The sequence below is a fragment of the Drosophila virilis genome, chromosome 4 (genome assembly GCF_030788295.1).
Source record: "Drosophila virilis strain 15010-1051.87 chromosome 4, Dvir_AGI_RSII-ME, whole genome shotgun sequence".
Lineage (NCBI taxonomy): Eukaryota > Metazoa > Arthropoda > Insecta > Diptera > Drosophilidae > Drosophila > Drosophila virilis.
The window spans coordinates 25,148,744-25,168,920 of record NC_091546.1 but is presented as its reverse complement, the minus strand read 5'-3'; the positions used below and the strand labels follow the sequence as shown (position 1 = coordinate 25,168,920).

Here is a 20,177-nt window from a genome sequence, read left to right as displayed (position 1 = left end):
CAAGGATTCTAGGAAGGTCAGGGCTACGAATTTGAATGCTGCAACTTTAGTCCAACACACAACTTAAGCATAATCCGCGTTTTTGTTTTCGAAAAACAGCTTCATAGGATGGCGAAACTTTATTGTAATTTCGGTCGGTTTATGAAGCGATTACACAAAGTAGCCCACACACAATGCGCCGACCATTAGAATGCCGAGCGAAACACAAACGTTGCACAATTTTGGCCCCATTGTCACGGAGCGAGCCCAAGAGTTGTCCAGAACTGTCTCGCACGCCTGACTAACAACGGATGCAGTGGCTCGGCTTGGATGCCGCAAAGTATGCAATGGCAGCTTTCAAGTGTCTGCTGACTGGGTGGAAAACTTTACCAAAAGCTAATCATAATTTCTCGCAGATGGTGGGTGGCGCTCTATTGCCCACTCTCTCGCTTTCTCCTGGCTGCGCTCTCACGCTCTTGTGCACGCGTCGCAGCAGCTTTAGTTTTGGCTTTGGCTTTGGCTGCCAGTTTTTATCAGCTGCAGCTTTGTTTTTATATTCAATTTTTCGTGAACCGCAGCGCCATAAGCGCCACGTTATTGTCATGTAATTGAATTTAATGGCAATACGAATGGATCCGCATCCGGGGGCGGTCATTCATTGTATTAGCCGGCGATTATCTGCCACTTTTGTGCTGCGCATGCAACATTGGCAACAATGCGCGCCTGGGGTTGCATGCAAGGGTTCGTTTTTTAAAGTCAATCCCCATGTTGACGTTGCTGCCAAAAAAGTTTGTACTATCATTAGAGAAATGCACGTTTCAATAGAAATATAAAAAAAAAAACGTTTAAGCTAATGTGGCATTTTTTGTTAAATATCAGTTAGTCGATTTGCAGAGCTGATTCATACGCGTTCAGCTCGTGCCTGCCATAGAGTCGGACATGATTTATATAAGGGTATAAGTATAATCCTGTCATTTGCTTTGCTGATTTAATACATAAACTTTTGCTAGGCACTCTGTTTTACCCATCTGCCATGCATCTGCGGCAACTGTGGCATTCGCTGTCAGTCAGCCGGCATTGAAAGTCCTCGGCACCGTGTCAGCTCCGTTTCACACACGTATGTGTCACGTGTGTGTCATTGTCACAAGGCAGCCGCCACAGGATTGCTGTTGTAGTTGTTGTTGTTGTTGCTGTTTTCCAATTTTTAATTAATGAGCAACGGCATTGCGTGGCACAAATGTTCGCATGTCATCGCTGTTACATGCCATCGACCTCGGCCATAACGTCATCCTCGGGCTCGTCCTGGTATTTATCCCTACTCCCCTCCCAAAGCGTGCACACACATTAAAATCGCAGGTAAATGAACATTTTGAAACTAAGCGGCTTTTCAGCGGTCATGTTTAGCTTTTATTTTGTCTCTTTCACTTTAGTCCGCATGCTGGCAGGGTATCTGCATATTTAATTGCTTGTGTCTGTTTGATTTCGATTAGATGAGTACACTACACGAATTAATTTGATAATTTGTATTTCCTTTCCTTCTACGGCATATATTATAATATTAAGGTATTACCTTGAATACTTAAATTAGTTATTACTTAATAGAAAGACAGAAATACAAGATGATGATTAATCTGGTTGTTGGGCCGCTCAGATATCAGATTTAGATATAGCTTCTTTTATCTTTTCTCTCAGCTCTCCCGACTAGAAGGTCTAGACGCGTTTTTACAGTTAAATTTTATAAGAATCTAATTTATATTCTTAGTTATTAAGCTGAGTAAAAGCCGAAGAAAACGAGCCTAAATAAATATGTTTCAGTGTTGGTTTTCATTTACGATATTCATGTTCGCTTAAAGCCTACATTGGCTTCTAAGCCAATTCCAAAAAATTAATGTAATTTCTGAAGCATGCTCTATTTCATAAAGTGCTTCGTTTCCGTTTAGCACATTAAATACAATATACAGATTTGTCACACGCCGCAAACAAATGGCAATTAAGAATTAGCCTAAATTAAAGAACCGGCTGAAGCTGCTGAGAGAAAGCAAAACAAAGGCATTTACATTCCAAAATGAAATTTAATTCAATTACGCAACTAAACTGGCCAACAGACTGCGATGGACCACAACGCAAAAGGGCCACAGAGTTGAGTGAATAGCTAAGCGACTGTGGCACGATTCTAGGATTACACTTGAAGTTGTTGCTCTTGTTGCTGTTGCATTTGTCGTTTGTAATTGTTTGTACTTAAAAACTCATCAGACAAACGACAATGCGGCAGTGCCAAAGACGACGCAGCCACTGCAATTGCAATCACCACCAGACGGCAGTTAAGAACAGAGTTTTATCAACTGCTGCACGAGCGATGCGAGTGCCATATTGTTGAGGCAATTGTTGTTGTCGACTGCCCAGCGGCCCAATGGAGCTTGACTTACTTCAGTTTGAGGCAGCGCTGAGTTTGTTTGTACTTAGTTCTTGAGCCTCGATAGCGAACCGCATCCGCAAATATTCCTTTGGCCCACACAACTCATCAAGTGGCATCTAAAAATCGTTGACAAAAGTATTTAATCAACTCCCTGTGCAGTCCAAAGGCAATTTGTGTATGATTGTGCTTGCTTGAAAATCTAAATTTGCAAAAACTACAGTCTGCATATAAATAAGGCAACCAAATAAAAATCGTCGCATAACTTTTCTAACGTGCCTGATAAAGTGAAGTCGTCTGTACAGGATCGTCCGCGGCAAGTAGCTTACATATTTGCATATTTAATGGCGCCTCAAACTATGCAGCCATAAATTTAATGTCATACCCAAAGTGAGACAGTGCTGTACAACACCAGCGTGGCGAGGCAGTGTTGTGTAGCACCGGCTGAACACCCCAGCACGAATATACCGTGCGTTTACCCATAAACAAAATCAGCCAGAATAATTTGTTGTTACCTTATTATCATATATTATAATATATGGTATTGCATTGTTTCAACAGCTTACTCCCAGTAAGAAGAGGAACTGGACTTTGGTTTTTTTAATTTATTTTCTAATGTACCCTAACAGAAACAGCTGCGAAGAAGCTATACAATTTATAGTTCAAATAATAACAGTATATTAACAGAGCTAATGTTAACAGTGCACAATTAAAAGCTTTATCTTTACAGAGACATATTACCAGATATTTTACATGTTATTCAGTTTTTTAAGTAATACGGCTTAAATTAACTGCAAATTGATTTTTAATTCCTGGTATTACACTGTCCCTTTCAAACAGTCACAACAATTTGAGTTAATGGAACAACTAACCTGCTAATTGAGTACAATATGGGTCTTTGAAGCGGTTCCTCAACTTGGTCAGAACTGTTACCAAGCTGGCTGGGTTGTGCGAGAGAGTTGCTTAAAAAAACAACTGCCGCTGGATGTGCACGAATAAGGACTACCAAGCCAGCAAGGGAGCCTAGACGGATCCCTGGCTCGACCGGGCAGGGCCCGGAGCCCTGCTTTGAACTTAATTAGCTGCACATTAACGAATTTTTACTGCATGTGGCAGTCGCTGATGGCGGAAGGTAGGAAGTTGGCGAGATGGCGAGCTGGAAAGTAGTGGTAGTTGAAGCTGGTTACTGCAGCAAGGTAGTTACTCGCCACTTCCTTTGGCCATTTTGCTGCACGGCTAATTTTTGTTTTCGACAACGGCAAAAGGGCTGTCGCAGGCCAAAGAGTTGGCACTCGACCGTAGACTGGAGACTGGGGGCTGGTCACTGGTAGGAAATGTCATACCGCAGGCACAGGCAAAGGAAATGCTGCCGAGATTAAATGCCCGACAGTCGCAGGGAATGGGGCCAGTTGCATTTGGCTCTGGAACGGACCAAACTGTCAGCGCGGACAGGTGGGCTAGTCTCGGTCTGGGTGTGATTATGGTGTGCCGCCGCAGTCCAGCTTTGTCTTTGGTGTCGGCGTTGGCGTTGGCGTTGGCGTTGCGACTGCGTGTCGTAATAAGCGAAATTAATTTACATTGCACAAATTTTTTACACCAGCGCATTTTCGTGTTTTTCCTCTCATTTTACATTAGCTTTAATTATGCTAAATAGACGAACAAGCATTTAAGCTAATCAGCACTGACTACTACAAGTGCAGCTTGCTTTTTTTTTTTTAAGTGTGAATAAATTATTCTTGGCCATTTAAAGCGCCGCCAAACAGTTTTGAATTTAATTGAACTGCTAAGAGTACTGGAGAATTTCTTAAATTCGGCTTTAGCTGGCGAAACTTGTTGGACATGATTTATGGTACTCAAGATTGAGCACTTTCCAATATATAATAACCAGATCAAAGGCCACATTTAACGGCAGAGCAGAGCACAAAAACACAAAACCAGCAAGCGATAAGCACTTTGCCTTTGGGTTGCTCCAACTGCCCATAATGCCAGCTAAAATATGTTGGTAAAAGTTCAGCTTCGAGTGGCTGTTAGTAAATATCTATGAACCTGCAAGTTAACTGAGACTCTTGAAAGGTAGTCGCCCATGGTGTCAGTTACGAAGGTGCTGCAAAACAAAATGTTGCATACAGTGGATTCATACTAACCGAAAAATGTTGCACAACAATTCATTCTAAAAGTACAATAAAGATATACATCATTATTCTCCAAACTGGTAATTGCAAGCTATTGCATCAATTTCCTAAACAGGTCACAGCCTTAACATATTCCCAAATAATGCTTAAAAAAAATTAATCTAATTTAAGCACGACCGCTTGAACATTTTGGAAACCGAAGTTTATTTAGACAGAGGCTGGTCCTTTATTTAGAAACGGAAATAAAATATAAATCTAAGTATATAAAATTAATATATCAACTCTTGTTGTCCATCGACCATCAATAACTTTTAGAAGAGATTATCATCCGGGACGGAGCATAGTCCTTTATTAGAAACTTCCCTCAACTTTTAATACAGAAATCATTTATTTAGAATAGGTTATTATTTTATAATCTCTTAACAGCTAGCAATAATAGTCTTAAAGATCCATTGAAACTTACTTCAAGCGAATCAAATGAATCAAACAATTCTACAACTTCTGTCTTATGGATAATCGGATATTAAATAGGAGATCGAACAAACTTAATGGTGAATAGCTGGTCTTACATTATACTCACTTAGCCTACTTGTAACATCATATTTATTGCATTTTCAATGTTTGTTGACTTTGGAGCATGCAAAACGATGGAACAGGCCCACTATGCACACCTCTGGCACGTGCTTCTATGCGCTGCCACATGCCCAGTGCGCCTCGTGCATCCCTTTCTGTAACAAGAAATCATCGTTGGCTCTGTTGGCAAACAACAACAACAACAACAATAAGAACGAGTGGCACAAAAATAGCATAAAAGAATGCAGCTTAGCTGGAAAAAAAAAAACACTATTTGAAGTCAGTATATCCGTTTAGGAAGCCAACAACTTCCTGGTACATAAGTAGTGGTAAGCACATACTAACACCGACGCACACATACACACACACGCACACACACAGGAAATCAAGTGCAGCCGGGCAAGGAGTAAAGTTGAGGCCGGGACGCATGGCTTTTTGCCTTGCCTCCAGTCAAAAGGCTGCACTTGAGCAGCTTTTCATGGACGTAAAGCCGTTGCAGTAGTTCTCGTCCTTGGCACATCCTGCGCGTAGCTAGTCCACTTCAAGTTTTCATAACAAATAAGCGTGGCTCGATACTTTGAGTAGCCGAAAGTTAAGCTCACTCAAAGGCAGGCAGTCAGATAAAATGCAAACAGCTCAAACGCCGCAAACTTTGTATATTCTAAAGCAAAATATCGTGCATTGCGTATACGCCGAATACGCCGCATAGTTCAATGCCAGTCTGCCGCAGAACGAGCTGCACAACTTCTTAACACATCTTAAACAGCGCTCAACCTAAAATCATTTATAAGGAACATTTTCTTTAGCAAAAGAAGCCTTTGACCCACAGCCACTGAAAGCACTTAAAAAAGTGTATTAAAAAAACTCGTATTTCTCTTATATTCGCTTTTCGGGTTTTGATTAAATTATTTATAGTTTTTATGAGTGTACACGGTGCGTCCAAGTTATAAAGATATTTTAATTATTTCTCTTGGCTAAATTAAAACTGGATTTTCTTGAAAAGTTTGCTGTTGAGGGCTCACAAAAAATATATATAAAAAACTACTTACTAACAAAGAACCTATACTAAAGATGGTAAAAAAATTCGAAACTTTTCGTCAAGATTAAGGTAATTCATACAAATTTTTCAAATATAACTTATGTGCAATTATCGTTAAAATTTCAACTTTTGCTACAATTAAAATTAGTTTTACCAATTTGTTCAATTTACTTTAATTAACAAGAAAGGTCAACAAATAATAAGTGTGAATGATCGGGAGTTATTTATGTAAGGATTTAGTTTAAGATTACTCCAAACTATTTTCGGAAAGTTTCATCGGCCAATCAAAAATTAACTGTTTTCGATTTAAAAATCACACCAGGTGATATTTTTATTTATTCGAAAGTGCATTTATTACCTAAGTGTAGCAGAGGGAAGTATATAAGGAGACGATATATAATTAAACAAAATTAAATTATTTCGCAGATTCTCCGTTTAGCGACCCATTTAGCATTAAATTTGACATTTACTTAAGCCCAAGTTTCTTAAAGTATCTTTGGATACACGCACACACACACACACACACACACACACACTTATTCTTCTCTTGACACTCGCTCTAATATTTATAGTCCAGTGTGGATGGGGTTGTTGGCGGAGTAGTTGCTGTTGGATTTTTCGCACTTGGTCAGTTGCCTGGCAAAGCTAAATGCACATTTGCAGTCACCTTTCATGGGCGCCCCTCCCACACACACACACACACACACGGCACGTATACTTTTCGCTGTTGTTCTGTTTTGTTTTGTGCAATTTAACAGCTTTTGGCTAAAATAACAAGCCAGGCCAACACACAACACAACACACAGCACAACACAACAAACTGTGCATTCCAAACGCGACCAGCAAAAAGTCAAGCTCAACAATGCGCCAGTGAACATTCAAATCGTGGAGTGAGGGCTGAGGGGTGGAGAGCCTCTGTGGGCGGGGTGTGTACGAGGATAGGGGGTAAGGGGACCGTACATATTTTTGCAACACAAAATAAACCGCAACAGCAGCAAATTTTGTTGGTTAGTTTGGGAGAGTTGCTGAAATTTACATGGACATTGCACACACACACACTCACACACACACACACACACAGATGACTAGACAGGCGATCTATAAGCCTGAGCATGTGGGTGGGTTCAGGCAGCAATGCAGCAGTGCGCCATAATAAAATGAAATATATTTTTAAACAATTACCTTTAGAAGTGCTTTTATGAAAGCGGAAGCTTCTGGCTAACCAGCAAAGCCTCAGCAGTTGAACAGAAGCAAGCCGGAAAACCAGCGCTCCACAAAAACGGCATTAAGAGCACCCAATAAGCACATTGTGTGCAATCATAACGCCATTTTTATAACATTCGCTTAACGCAAAATAAACAAAAAATAATAACTAACATTGAGAGCCTATTCTTTAATTTTCAGCCTAGCATTTCGTGTAGTCCGTTGGCGTTTCTGTCTTTCTTGTATTCAATTTTCATTTGTAATCCGTTTAAACTATGCTACAATGCATTGTTTGACTTATTTAAATCACTTTCAAATTAAAACGAGATGTGCTTTTGTTTTATTTTGCACCACATCTATTTGTTTTATAAAACAAAAAGGTATTTTGATTTTCACAATCGTTGTTGCAAGTAAAGTTTTAGAGTAATAACAAATTAAGGATAAAGAGAAACACATAAATTCAAATATCAATTAATATAATTAAATAAGGCTGCAGTATAACATTGTGGTTTTTGTGACAGTTCTTAACTATGGCGAAATAATAAATAAAATAATAAAAAAAATAAAAAAGTTATGAAAATAAAATAATAATAATAATAATAATAATAATAATAATAATAATAATAATAATAATAATAATAATAATAATAATAATAATAATAACAATAATAATAATAATAATAATAATAATAATAATAATAATAATAATAATAATAATAATAATAAAATAATAATAATAAAAATAATAATAATAATAATATTAACAATAATATTAATAGGAATAGTAAAGTTAAAAGTAAAAGTCTTCATAGTCTTCTTATTACTTAAGTCCCGGAGAGATCTCAACAGATTTATATGGATTTGTCTAGAAGAACCAAATAGAACAAAGTATTTTGAACTGTGAACGACGAATACGTGAGCTTTTTACATAAAAGTGTGCAGCTCCATAATTATGAACGGGACTCATGTTAATATTTTTTGTTAGTTTAGTGTGTGTTTTCGTGTGTGTGTGCGTGTGTGTGTGTGTGTGTGTGTGTTAGCAGACTTGTGCGGAAAATTCGGTGGCATTATTTGTTGAGTGCTTTTCAAGGTTGTCACATCGCTTAGAGACTTGGGTCAATGCTGGCACTGTGCAGTGCTGCACCTTTTCAAGATGCCTGACAACACTTTCCACTTACCGCAACAAACTTCAGATGACAGCCGGAACGGAAGCCTGCACAGTGCAGCGCCCGAAACGGCAGAGCTGCATATAAAATTCCATTAAATAAGAAACGCCCCCCTGGCACCTACATCTAACCCTCGGGCGGGACGGCTACGCATGCGTGGCAGCAATACGCGCTGCCACATCCATATGCCTCCCACTGTACAGCTAGCATTATGAAATGTACGAATTGTGTTGAATAAGTAAACAGTTGGTGCGTTGCACATGTTCCACACATACTTTTTGATGCATGTGCCACATGCTCAGACTGAGACACAGACACCAAAGCCACGCACAAGTCACGTAGCAGCAGCAAGTTGGAGCTGACTTTTAAATTTCATGGCGCTGCAGCTAGCTGGCCGACCAGAAAAAGGTGCTAGACCAGGCCCTCGAGCTCGCTAAAATATATATAAATATATGTGATATACCTGTACTATATATACTTATAATATGAACACGGCGGAAATTGTTTTTTGAAAGGCGAAAGCGCAAAAGTCCAATTAAAATTCAGTCTAAGCCGAGTCGAGGTGAGCTTCCGAAGCTGTCCAAGTTGACGTGCATTATTATAAAATAATTTAAGCTCACAATTAAGGTGAATTCTATACAATTATTCAACGCCTGCTTAATCCGCAATAATCACACAAATGAACAATCGTTGTTTAAACTTTTCGCTTAAAGGCTTCTTTTTGTTTTGTTTGAATTTCATGGAAAATTCATTACCAGACCATGACCACGCCTCTTTTGTGTGTGGCACACCCCTTCAAATAGTTGGCACACATTGAATTACGGAAACCCATTCGCGTTTAAAATGCCGGCCAAATGCAATAAACGCCAACTAAAAGCCACGCCAACAAGTAAAGCAAAATTCAAGCGAAAATAAAAAAATAAAATAAAATAAATAAAAAGTGCTGCTCGGTAGTGCTCGACTAGAGGGTACCCAGCGTCAACTTGACGTCACAAAAACAAATAAAGGACGCACTTGATGCATTACATCCATTTTAAATTTGCACGGCCAAAGAATCCAAAGGTGTGTACATAACAAAGCTTTATAAAAAGCTAAGATTAGGTCCAAAAATACGTTTGCCCATATACAAAGTTTTCGCTAACTCTGATAACCTCTTAAAATGGAATTCTTGTGTGCAACAAATTTGAAGTCACAGAGAGGATAGGGATAGACAAGGATAGCTAGATTGACCAGATTTTTAATACCGATCAAGAATATATAAGCCTTATACTTATTTGCGATGTCGCCTGTAACACCTTTTTACGCCCCCTTTTCAATGGGTAGAGTTACAAAAGAAACACACAGAAATTCCGGGACAAAGTAAAAATGCCGAAAATAAGGAAACGCCAAAAGTATTGCAATAAAAATACATTAAAATGCCAACCAAATAATTTTCCGTAGCTATCGGGCGAACCACCAGCAGCAATTGCAATTGTAGTCGTGCCCATCCCAGCTCCGAATCTTTATGTATATGTGTGGCACAACAATCGAATGCGGGGCACAATTAGGCGCCAATGTGATGAGATTATGTACAACTAATACGAGCCATATATACTTATAAGAGCATACTATATAGACATGTATTTTAATGGGCAATAGCTCGCATAAATCCCGTACAGCTGGCCTGTAATTCAAAAAGGACGCACGAACGTGCACAGCAGCTTTATAATTTATAGTTATGCTCGATTTCGGTACATTCAGCCCTGTAACTCGCACTGCGCCCTAAACTATGCAACGCCTTTTGCTATCCAATGAGCCGGAAATGCACAACAACATTTCGCACAATGTCTGCGGCCAATGTGCTCTTAATGCGTTCTTTGACTCTCGACGCGAGAAAATTTCCCAAGGCAAACTGAACTTCGAAATGCTGATAGCAATCACAGATTGCCATTGCCTAACAGAAATCAAAATATAAAACATATAATTATAAAGGTTTTGAAATGCGTCAATAGTTAAATACCATTTAATCTGAATAATATTCCCAATTCAAACACATCCATTAAAAGTTATGAAAATGTTCTAAACATTCGTAATTGTTACCTGATTCTACGGCAATAAAACCAAACAAATATTTTAATTAAAATAAGACCGACAAACATTTAGGGGCTTTGGGAGGAAAACTCTTCTGCAACAGTTTCTGCTCAAGTCGAAGTTAAGGAATTTAAAATGTATATTGTGAATTTTAACGAAATCCCTCAAATATTGTACACACAATATGTATAAACTCACACCGAGGCACTATTTAAATTTGAAAAAAAAAAAGTTTAGTGTGGGCTCCGCTTTTAATGAGACATATGTTTTTTTTAGTACATGAAAACACACTTAGCGGGACATGCAATTTATTTGTGTACTTTGAGCGTGTCCAAGGAACAGGCAGTCGATGAATGGCTGTCAGTGTAGCTGAAAATGTCCTTTGGATAACGGTTAGTGTCTCCATAAAATATTTAAAAGTAATTACAATAAATTAAATAAATCAAATTTCTTCGCTCTGTTTGTGTAAAGTTAAATGGAATTTCATAATTCCTTTGACAATTACCGAGTTAATATATTGAAGTTATTCAATTCCAACCACAAAGATAAATTATTATAAATCAAAAACTTATTCTAGAATAGAGATGCCATTAATAAAAGGAAGACTCCATTTCCATATTTCGTTATCCTTCCTCAGTTCTGCATCTTAATGGGCATCACTGTTTGTGGCACTTTACAACACTAAACCCAATTCGTATCATTTAGTTCATACTAGTTGAAAATGTTTTGATTTTTTTCCAAAACAAATCACAGCAACTCTTGAAAGATCCCTGCTTTAAGCAGGCCGTTGGGTATTTCGAAATAAAGCAAATAGTCAGTCGAGCTCTGGAGTTTCCCCAACGCACAAAAAAAAAAAATAACAGTCGCATTAGATTCCAAGCTGAATTCTTGTTAATGTTTCGTTTGTACGAGCTCTACTCGCTGTATTTAAAAAAAATGGCCAGCTACGGAACATCGCCGACTTGGTGTCTCTGCGAGAAACTGCCGCGCTCTATTCTACACATTGCTCCCACTCCGGAGCTGTGGTGCGAGGTGTGCGGACGACGCCGGCGCCCGCGCGCCTGCATAAGCTCGTCCAGCGATGAGGAGGAAAAGGCGGCGGTCCGACAACAAATGCTAGCGGAGCGTCGACGCTCCGAGGAGGGGCGCCAGGGCTCAGTCCGTGTCAAGGTGGCCATGACCGCGAAAAAACCCAAGCCCAGGCGCAAGGCCAGCTGCATGAAGTGCGGCGGTGAGCCAAAGCCCCCGTTGGTTGGGGCTGGCCCACAGCAGTCGAAATCCAAGGGCACCAACCACAAGCTATACGCGGGCCGCTTCGGGCATTATCGCAAGCCGCAGCGTTTGCAGTCCAAGCGCAAGGACGAAGATGCCGCAAATGGACCAATCAATCAGATTGAGATAGAGCCAGTGCCAACAGCACCGCCGCCACCACCATCGCCGCCGCCATCGCCGCCAGCTTATGCCGCTAAGCCAAGCGAATCGTTGTGGGAGCAGCCCAGCGAGGATATGCCCAATCTGGTCGCATTTGCGCACGAGGTATTCAATCGACCGCTGCATCTGCGCAAGCGCCAGCCCAGCTTCTATGACAATCTTTTTGTCAGCGACTTTATACCGCTGGACAAGCCCATTACGGATTCTGCTGGCGGCGCCATCTCCAAGCGACGCCGACTTTTTGGACGTCCGCTGCGCTCGCATTGCAGCCGCCCGCTGCCGCCGCTATCACAAGTTCTATCCGAGATTCTGGCCAAGCAGAAGGTGCGCGCTAAAGGTGGCGGCTTGGCGCCCAAAAAAGAAGAGCCCAATGGCAGCAATGCGGCCACACAATTCTCACCGTTCGACATCTATGAAGGACCCTCGGAGGATGCACTTGTTGTGGATAGCGCTCGTCTAGTGCTGCGCCAGCCCAAAGCCTTACATATCAAGCAGCGTGCAGATTTGCCGCCCACCCGACTCTCCAGCTTCGAGTCCGAGCCAAGCAGCGACTGCTCCTCGTCTTCGCCCTTCGATGTGCCCTCGGCGCCGCCTGCAGATCGCCAGCGGCATAGCTACAGCGTGGGCGCACCCTTGCGCCTGCACGAAATGATGAAGGCGGTGGCCCATTCGGGCTTGTCCGATAGCAGCGCGTCCAGCAGCAGCTCGAGCACCAGCAGTCACAAGAGCGCCAGCTCCACACTGCCCGTGCATCAGCAGTCGGTGCGCAGTCGTGGCGGGGAGGAGCCGCCATATATTGAAGAGAAGCCGGCTGAGCCCGAGCTGCTGCCCATTTCAATCATAGAAAAGATCTTGTGGCTTATGGAACAGAAACCAGCCACTGAAAACGGGCCCACAAATCCCTTGACAGACGACGCCTTGCAGCACATCACCCAAATTGATAAGCAGGACGAGCACATCGAGAATAGTCACTCGGAATCGGTAAAAGGTCTGCTCCAGTTTATGGAAAGCTTGCACATCACGGATGCCGGCGAGAGCGACGATAATCATTCAGAGATCTTGAATAACGATGCAGAGCTCAAGATTGTAGACACTTCCGTGCCAGAATCACACCAACCAAATGATATGTCAATCGAATTGCCTTTAAATACTTCAAATAAATCAGCAGGTGATGAAAAGTATGTCAACGTTTTCTCAAATGGCAACAGGCACAGCGTAGCCCCGAACGGACGGGCGCGTCTGTTGTCAAAGCCATCCAGCTCGCAGTCCAGATCCAGCGGCAGCACTTCGATGTGGTCCATAATTAGTGGCCTGTTCACATCAAAGCAATCCAGCGGGAAACCAAATGTTTCCTCAAGTCATGAGGAGGAATTGAAACCCCTGAAAAGAGCACACGGCTTGCACTATGGAACCATAAATGCGCCCAACACAAAGCCCACAAAGCCATCAAATCCTTTACAATCTAAGGACATCAAAGAAAGCAAACAGAGCTGTCGGAAATGTGGGCTGCATCGAAGGAAAAGGAACCTGGCGAATGCAAATACACAACGCAAGCCCTGCTGCAGGCAGCATTCCTCTACAGAATCCAAAATAACCAGCACCAGTCCTTGTCAGACAACTTCGGGAACAAGCTCCACACAGATTGAGCTGAAAGCAAAATTGGAGAAGTCCAGCATTTTTGTAAATAAGAAATGTAGAAGCAATAAAGAAGAGCTGAAGAGATCGTTGGATAGCTCAAAGCTTAAGGCGAATGTCGCAAATGGAGCAGCAGAGTGTCCAACGCCAGCCCAATCCGTAACCAACAGTTCCACACATTTCGAATCGTGTTTCGGAATTGCGAGTCCATCAGTAAAACCAGCAGCACGCAGCGCAAATCTGAAGCCTGGATCTGATGTCAAAAATTATCTTCTCCAGCAACTGTTGCACAAGTTGAAGGCTAGCCAAAGGCTGAAGCAGCCAACCATATATCATGCTATAAGGACCTTGGCAACAGTTCGACATGCCAGCAGCGAGATCATCAATCCCAAAATGGTGGCCGTCGCTAGAGACGTGACTTGCGCATCCAACACTGGTCAGATGCAACAATATATTGTAAGCCCGGCAACTGTGCCGGAATCTAACTTGGGCATATACGAGTTTCGAACTCCAGATATACAGGCCATCCGACTGGCCAAAGGGAATGCAAATTGTAAGCAGGAAAACTTGGAAGAAAAGCCAACACCTATTGCTCATTCAGAAACGTGTCTGCTAACTGATGAATCGTCGCTGAACAGCAAGGTACATGGCAACAACAAATTGCATCCAGTATGGCCGGCTCATCCCTTCAGGCACAGAAAGGGACATATCAAATGCAAAGCCATGCAACTGGAACTGAGCTACAAAGTCAGTGATGAAGATACAAGCATTAAGAATAGGCCATTAAAAGAATGTGTGACCAAGGAGAACAAGACTTTAAGAAATCGTAAGAGACGAAAGAATAATGAAATGTGGATAGTTAATGAAATGGTGCACCAGAAAATAAACGAAATGATGACGAAGCCCATAAAGCTGCTAAGTGTGAATGAGCCGAAATCGACGTAACCAAAGACATGCTCCTAACTCCTGCCAGAAATCAAGTTGGGGAAACAAAATAGTTAAGAGCATAATAAGTGGAGAGGGTCCAAACTAATATCGTATAACATATATTTGTCAACTCAAGAGCCTGTTTGCTTAATTTTCCAGAACATGTGCTTGCCAACAGGTGCACAGCCCATCCGGGTGCATTATCGCAATCCTGCAGCAGCCCTGTTGAGTGCCTGTGCCAGTGTGATTTTCTGGTTAATATATTGTTTAGCATACTGTCTTATTTTGGTGAGTATGATTAGCTTATTTAAATATGTCTTAAGCATGCTTTCGCTATTTTAGTTAGCCGGCGTAGCTGTCATATTTGGTTTACTCTTTCCCCGATATGCCTGGTATTTGCTGAATCATTCCTTGGATCAATACCATATAGAGCGTCAATTTAAAGACGAGTTATAAGCGAGTTAAATATATTTTAAAAATTGTGTAATAATTAAATATTCTTTTCTAATTAAAACGAGTATATCTTTGTTGTTTGTTTGTTTTTTTTTTTTTTTTCAAGATTTCTCATATCGGAATTGCCTAGTTTTATTTTAATAATTAGATGTTTACACTACTAATTTCAATGCTATGTTGCTTTAATTACATTTAAAGTTAATGATCGTACACTTAATATACGTTAAGTGTATATATATTAATGTATAAGTATATTTGTATATATTTTTGTATATTCAAACACATGCACATCATAAACATTATTATCAATTGCAATTGTTGCTCGCACTCAGTTTAAAATAAAAACATAACAGAACTTTGAGTTGCTCGCAATTTTTCTATAAAATCAATAATATTGCTGTTCAAAACAATGTGCCATAACTTTCTTTTCTGTTAGCAATAACAAAAGTCAACTGCAGCTGCATTAACCGAAATGCTTAGGCCATATATATCTGTCTAAGTATGCACTATGGTAGGAAATGTTGTGAATTCAGGCACAATTTGAAAATTCAAATCAAAACGTATTTACCACATAAATTAATTTGAATTTTGTATTTTTGGACTTAATGCGCGGAAAGATCTGATATATCAATCTGTTTGGAATCAATATTAATTGCTGCTATTTCTATTACTAATTGGATGTGGTTCATTTAAATACAGTAAGCATCGATTTTCAATGAATTCGTTTTTCGTTTCACTTTTTTCACTCAGTTGCTGGCAACGTTTTGCACTTCACTTGAACTAATTATTTCGTAATCTTTGCTTGAGCTCTCCGAGTCCGATTCCGATTGGCGCGGCGTGCTGAAAGAGATGGAGGCTTCGTTAGTACTGATATTGGCGGCTGATAACCAGAAGCAAGTCAAATAAATCACATAATATCCACAAAAATAATGCGAATTTAAAACAAAGCTCAAAGCCGAAATGTTGTGTGTGTGTGTGTGTGTGTGTGTGTGGGTGTTGTGGATTTGTGTGTTTATGTTTGTGATAAATAAAACTTATAAAACTTACTCAGTTAATGGGTTAATCATGACATTTAAAATCCACACTTTACGTAGAGCTCAAACTCAAGGAATCAGAACAGAAAATAGAGCTGCTTGAATGAGTTTCAATGGCAAATGGTATGATATGATACAATGAATTGGTTGGATTTGATATCCAAAAAATATGTGACAGCCAAATCCAATATGCTCTACATGGGAATGAGTTCAATATACAAATGTACACATTGGCCAAAACACAATTTGACATTTCTAAACATTGAATTTCTTTATCTATTTACCTTCTGCCAAATAATTTGTCTGCATTTTGTTTAAATGTATTTCCAATGTTATTAAAGAAAATTATTAAAACTATTTACAATGACAGATTTTCATTCGTTATTCTGAATATGAAAAAGACTTTTTTAAAAATTGATATAATTGATCAAAAATTATTTTAAACAATTAAATCTTTTCGCTGTGAATACGGCTGTGTGTCGTTGTCCAATCGTTGTTTATTAAGTATAATTAAAGTTTACGCAATTATAAGTTTTAAGCATACTTTTTTTTTAAATATTTTCCTGATACCATTATTTGAATCTCTTGCTTAACTAGCTTCTGGATACTTAAGCTAAGGTTGGACAACCAATATTGTTTTATTGTTTAGGAGCTTAAAGACCAACAACCTCTTAAATGAGTTATGAATGAATGGCGTGCTTCAAAAGAAATGTATATTTTTAAATGAAATGCAAACGACAATAACAAAATTGGCAAATTAAAATGATGAGAAATAAAACTTAATGTATATTGAAATCGTACAGTTTATAATTTATTAAGGAACAGAAATTTACACAATTAACAGCTAACGTTATTTTGACTTGAATTGCGAATAAACAAAATCAAGGCCAATAGATCATAGGTTAAAATTCGAGCAAATGCCTTAGAAACGAGGTTCGTTCGGTAAAAACAAGCGGCCAGCTTACCCAGCTTTGGTATCCTTGGCTTGCGCCGCTGCATCCCTTAGTGGCGGTAAAGTCTCCGATCCTTCCACATCTTCGTCATCCTCCTCGTACTCATCAGCACCAACTTTGCGACGTTTGCGCACCTCCATGTCGGCATCGTGCTCTTTAATCTGTTCAATTTTCTCGGGCTCCAGTGGTAACGCATCCGCATCCGCGTCCGCGTCTGCATCAGCGTCACCATCGCCATCCGCATCAACAGCAGTATCTTCCTCCGCATCGCTGTCTTTATCCTTTTTCTTTGATTTCGATTTGGATTTCTTATCGGATTTGTTTGCAGATGTGGATGCGGACGCATCGGTAACATAATTGCTCTGTAAAAATGGATAGAGGGTATATTATGTTTTTCGTACAGGACTCAGGCAAACACATACCTCATACAGTGGCCAGAAAGAGGCAAAGAAGCCAACATCTTCGGTCAAATTCGGAAAGATCCAGAAATGCAGTTTGCCACCGGTCAGAGCCCAGACAATGGTGAACACAATCAAACGCACAACAGTTAGGGCCAGTATGAAGACCAGGAAACCCGCAGCGGCAATGGACAAATAGTAAACACCCTTGCGTAAGAGTGGCGGCCACAATGGAAACAGGCAAATGCCAACGGCGCCGAGCAGCAATATGAACCCGAAGATCCAATAGTGCAATGGAATTGGATCATAGATCCACACATACGCCTCGGAGCCATCGACGAAAATTTGTTCCGGATGCATGTCCAGTCGGATTTTGCGTTTCTTCTTCTCTTTCTTATCGGCGGCGGCAGCGGCTTGTGCCGCATCTCCATCCGCTTCCGGGTCGGTCTCCTTTTTATCCGATGACGATGACGACTTTACATTGGCCTTACCGCCACTCGTCGTTTCTGTTTTGTCCTTTTCCTTATCCTGTGTTTTGCTCGAGTCGGACTTTTTATCAGACTTGCCACGTAGCTCGTCAAGCGTGACAGGCACCTTCTTAGCACGATGGAAAAACTTATGCTCCAGCATAACATCCAGAAATTCGACGACTTGTTCGCGTGTTGTGAACAGTGGATTATCACCCTCTGCGAATTTGGACTTCATTAGTGCATCGATAGCTTTGCTCGAGGTAAAGTACTCGACAATGTGACTCAGAAATTTGGTTTTCTTTGTCTTCACATTCTTCTTCAGCCATTTGGCGACATTCTTTTCATCTTTTGAGGGTTTCTCGATCTTCTGCTGTCCCGGCTCGGTGTACTCCTAGAATCAATGATAATTCTCAATTATTTTCTATCAAATACATTGAAAAAAAAGCATTTTATTTAAATTGATTTCTATCATTTCTGAAATCAATGTTCATTTAAATTTAAAGCCTTGTAACTATAATTATTAACATTTCTGGGCAATTAAATTTTGAACAATGAAGTTATGTTTCACAAAATAAATGTTGTTTGTAAACGGAATAAATAAAATAAAATAACCAGTAAAACTTCACTTTCAAAAAAACCCATTTAAGCCACGCCATCAATTTCGTATTTCGTCACACTGTAGATTTAATTATCATGTGTGCATTAACAATATGGACATAAGTATTTACGTATTTTCAATAATATAATACCATGCCATCGTCAAAGATTTCCTGTTCTTCTTCCTCCTCACCCTCTTTGGCAAGGCGCTCCTCGTCGCTCATTATTGCAGCGAATCTTGCACTTGAAATTCGTGTATAAAGAAAATTATATACACATGCAGTATAGCAGGCCTTATTATTTCTTTTTCCGAGCCGTGACGTGTTGCAATCGCTAAGCGAGTCTAGAAAGTATTAAATCTGAGCAGCAAACAGGCAGCTGGCTGGTCAAACGAGTGCTGATACCCCACAAACGGCTCTCGATCAGTACATACAACAATACATATGCAACCATGAATACATATATTTATGTAAATGTATTGGTTTATACTGTTGTAGAAACTTTCCCCAAAAACAACAACAGCAGCAAGTACAAAAACAGGCACAACAGAATTTATAACTAAACCGCTGATAAGTGGGTGCACCTGAGAACGGGCAAGAGAGAGAGAGAGAGAGAGCGAGAGCGAGAGCGAGAGTCAGCCAAACCGTAAGAGCATCGCTTACAACAGAGAGACCTAGCTTCTCCAATGCTTTACACACATAACACCAGCCACTGGGAGAGCGCTAAATCATCAACAAAGTTACTGCCGATCACCAATACATTCGTACTTTATACCCGCTCACAACGATGGTTTACAACGCAAGCTTTTCAGTGTGTCAGCGTTGCCAGACCTGTCCCAATATTACAATTCCTCACAGCTGTTTGATTATGCGAACTATGACAATTGGGCTGGTGGTGGGGGTTAGACGCCTGATGAACAAATAAAGCTGTTTAAATTGAAAATTGTCTGGACATAAAAGACGAAAGAGTGCACTTTCTAAAGCGACTGTGGTATACACAGCACTTACAAGTTAATAATAGCCGGGTGCAAGCAGGGGGCACACACAGTTCAGACCGCCCACACACACATATGTAGGTATACATGAAACATCAAAACACGCAAATACAGCCCGGCCGCATGGCAATTACGTTTCAGAGTCCCCCCCTCCCCTTTCAAACAGATTCGACATTATTTATATTTATATATACATTCGCATTCATATAAGTGTTATATTGTTGACGACTCGGCAGATTTTTAAGTCTATGATACGCATCAAAATGAAAACAAACACAATGAGCATGCCAATTGGACTGTAGCACATACACACGCACACATATACACACACTCATCGCGCACGACGTAAATTTTTTTTTGCGACAGACGCTGGATATTTGGGTTGCCCACACTTACATCTTTACGGCGGCGTGCTCTTTTCTTTTCCGACATTTTTGGTTGAGCACTATGTAATCGGAAGGTTTTCTATTAATTGATTCCAAGTATTTTAATGTTTCTGCCACACACGCACAACGAACTAGCGAACTGCAAGAGGAAGAATGAAATTGTATGAAGTAAATATGAAATACACCAAATAATACCAATAAAAATACCAAGTATCTGATTGTATATTTTTAAAGCTAGAAGTATGTGCATACGATATTCATGATTAAATTTTATGAAGCATAAAATAAACCAATTTTCTATTCGTATACTAATTTATATTTAAG

At 40.2% G+C, this 20,177-nt stretch overlaps 2 protein-coding genes across 3 annotated transcripts; one reads left to right on the top strand and one right to left on the bottom strand.

Annotated features, from left to right (window-relative positions):
* Positions 1–11,357: 11,357 nt before the first annotated feature.
* LOC26531804 (uncharacterized) lies at positions 11,358–15,082 on the top strand. The gene is made up of 2 exons (XM_015169924.3): positions 11,358–14,856; positions 14,911–15,082. The coding sequence occupies exon 1, from the start codon at positions 11,470–11,472 to the stop codon at positions 14,584–14,586; it is 3,117 nt and encodes a 1,038-aa protein (XP_015025410.2). The 5' UTR covers positions 11,358–11,469; the 3' UTR covers positions 14,587–14,856; positions 14,911–15,082.
* Positions 15,019–20,016, bottom strand: Trp1 (translocation protein 1). Of its 2 annotated transcripts, none has more exons than XM_002057712.4 (4): positions 19,864–20,016; positions 17,431–18,267; positions 17,021–17,370; positions 15,019–15,861 (listed from the first exon to the last, which is right to left on the bottom strand). In XM_002057712.4, exons 1-4 carry the CDS (start codon positions 19,897–19,899, stop codon positions 15,768–15,770), a joined length of 1,317 nt encoding a protein of 438 aa, XP_002057748.1. In that variant the 5' UTR covers positions 19,900–20,016; the 3' UTR covers positions 15,019–15,767. The 2 variants fall into 2 exon arrangements, with proteins under 2 accessions (XP_002057748.1, XP_015025187.1); XM_015169701.3 differs by lacking the exon at positions 19,864–20,016 and adding an exon at positions 18,626–18,821.
* Positions 20,017–20,177: the final 161 nt, after the last annotated feature.

Bases quoted from the DNA above. Each gene is read 5' to 3' on its own strand.
- Trp1 (XM_015169701.3), bottom strand. From the start codon at position 18,697: ATGAGCGACGAGGAGCGCCTTGCCAAAGAGGGTGAGGAGGAAGAAGAA. The intron at 18,268-18,625 runs GTATTATATTAT...CATTGATTCTAG, and splicing joins AAATCTTTGACGATGGCATG to GAGTACACCGAGCCGGGACA. The intron at 17,371-17,430 runs GTATGTGTTTGC...CCATTTTTACAG, and splicing joins CTTTCTGGCCACTGTATGAG to AGCAATTATGTTACCGATGC.
- LOC26531804 (XM_015169924.3), top strand. From the start codon at position 11,470: ATGTTTCGTTTGTACGAGCTCTACTCGCTGTATTTAAAAAAAATGGCC.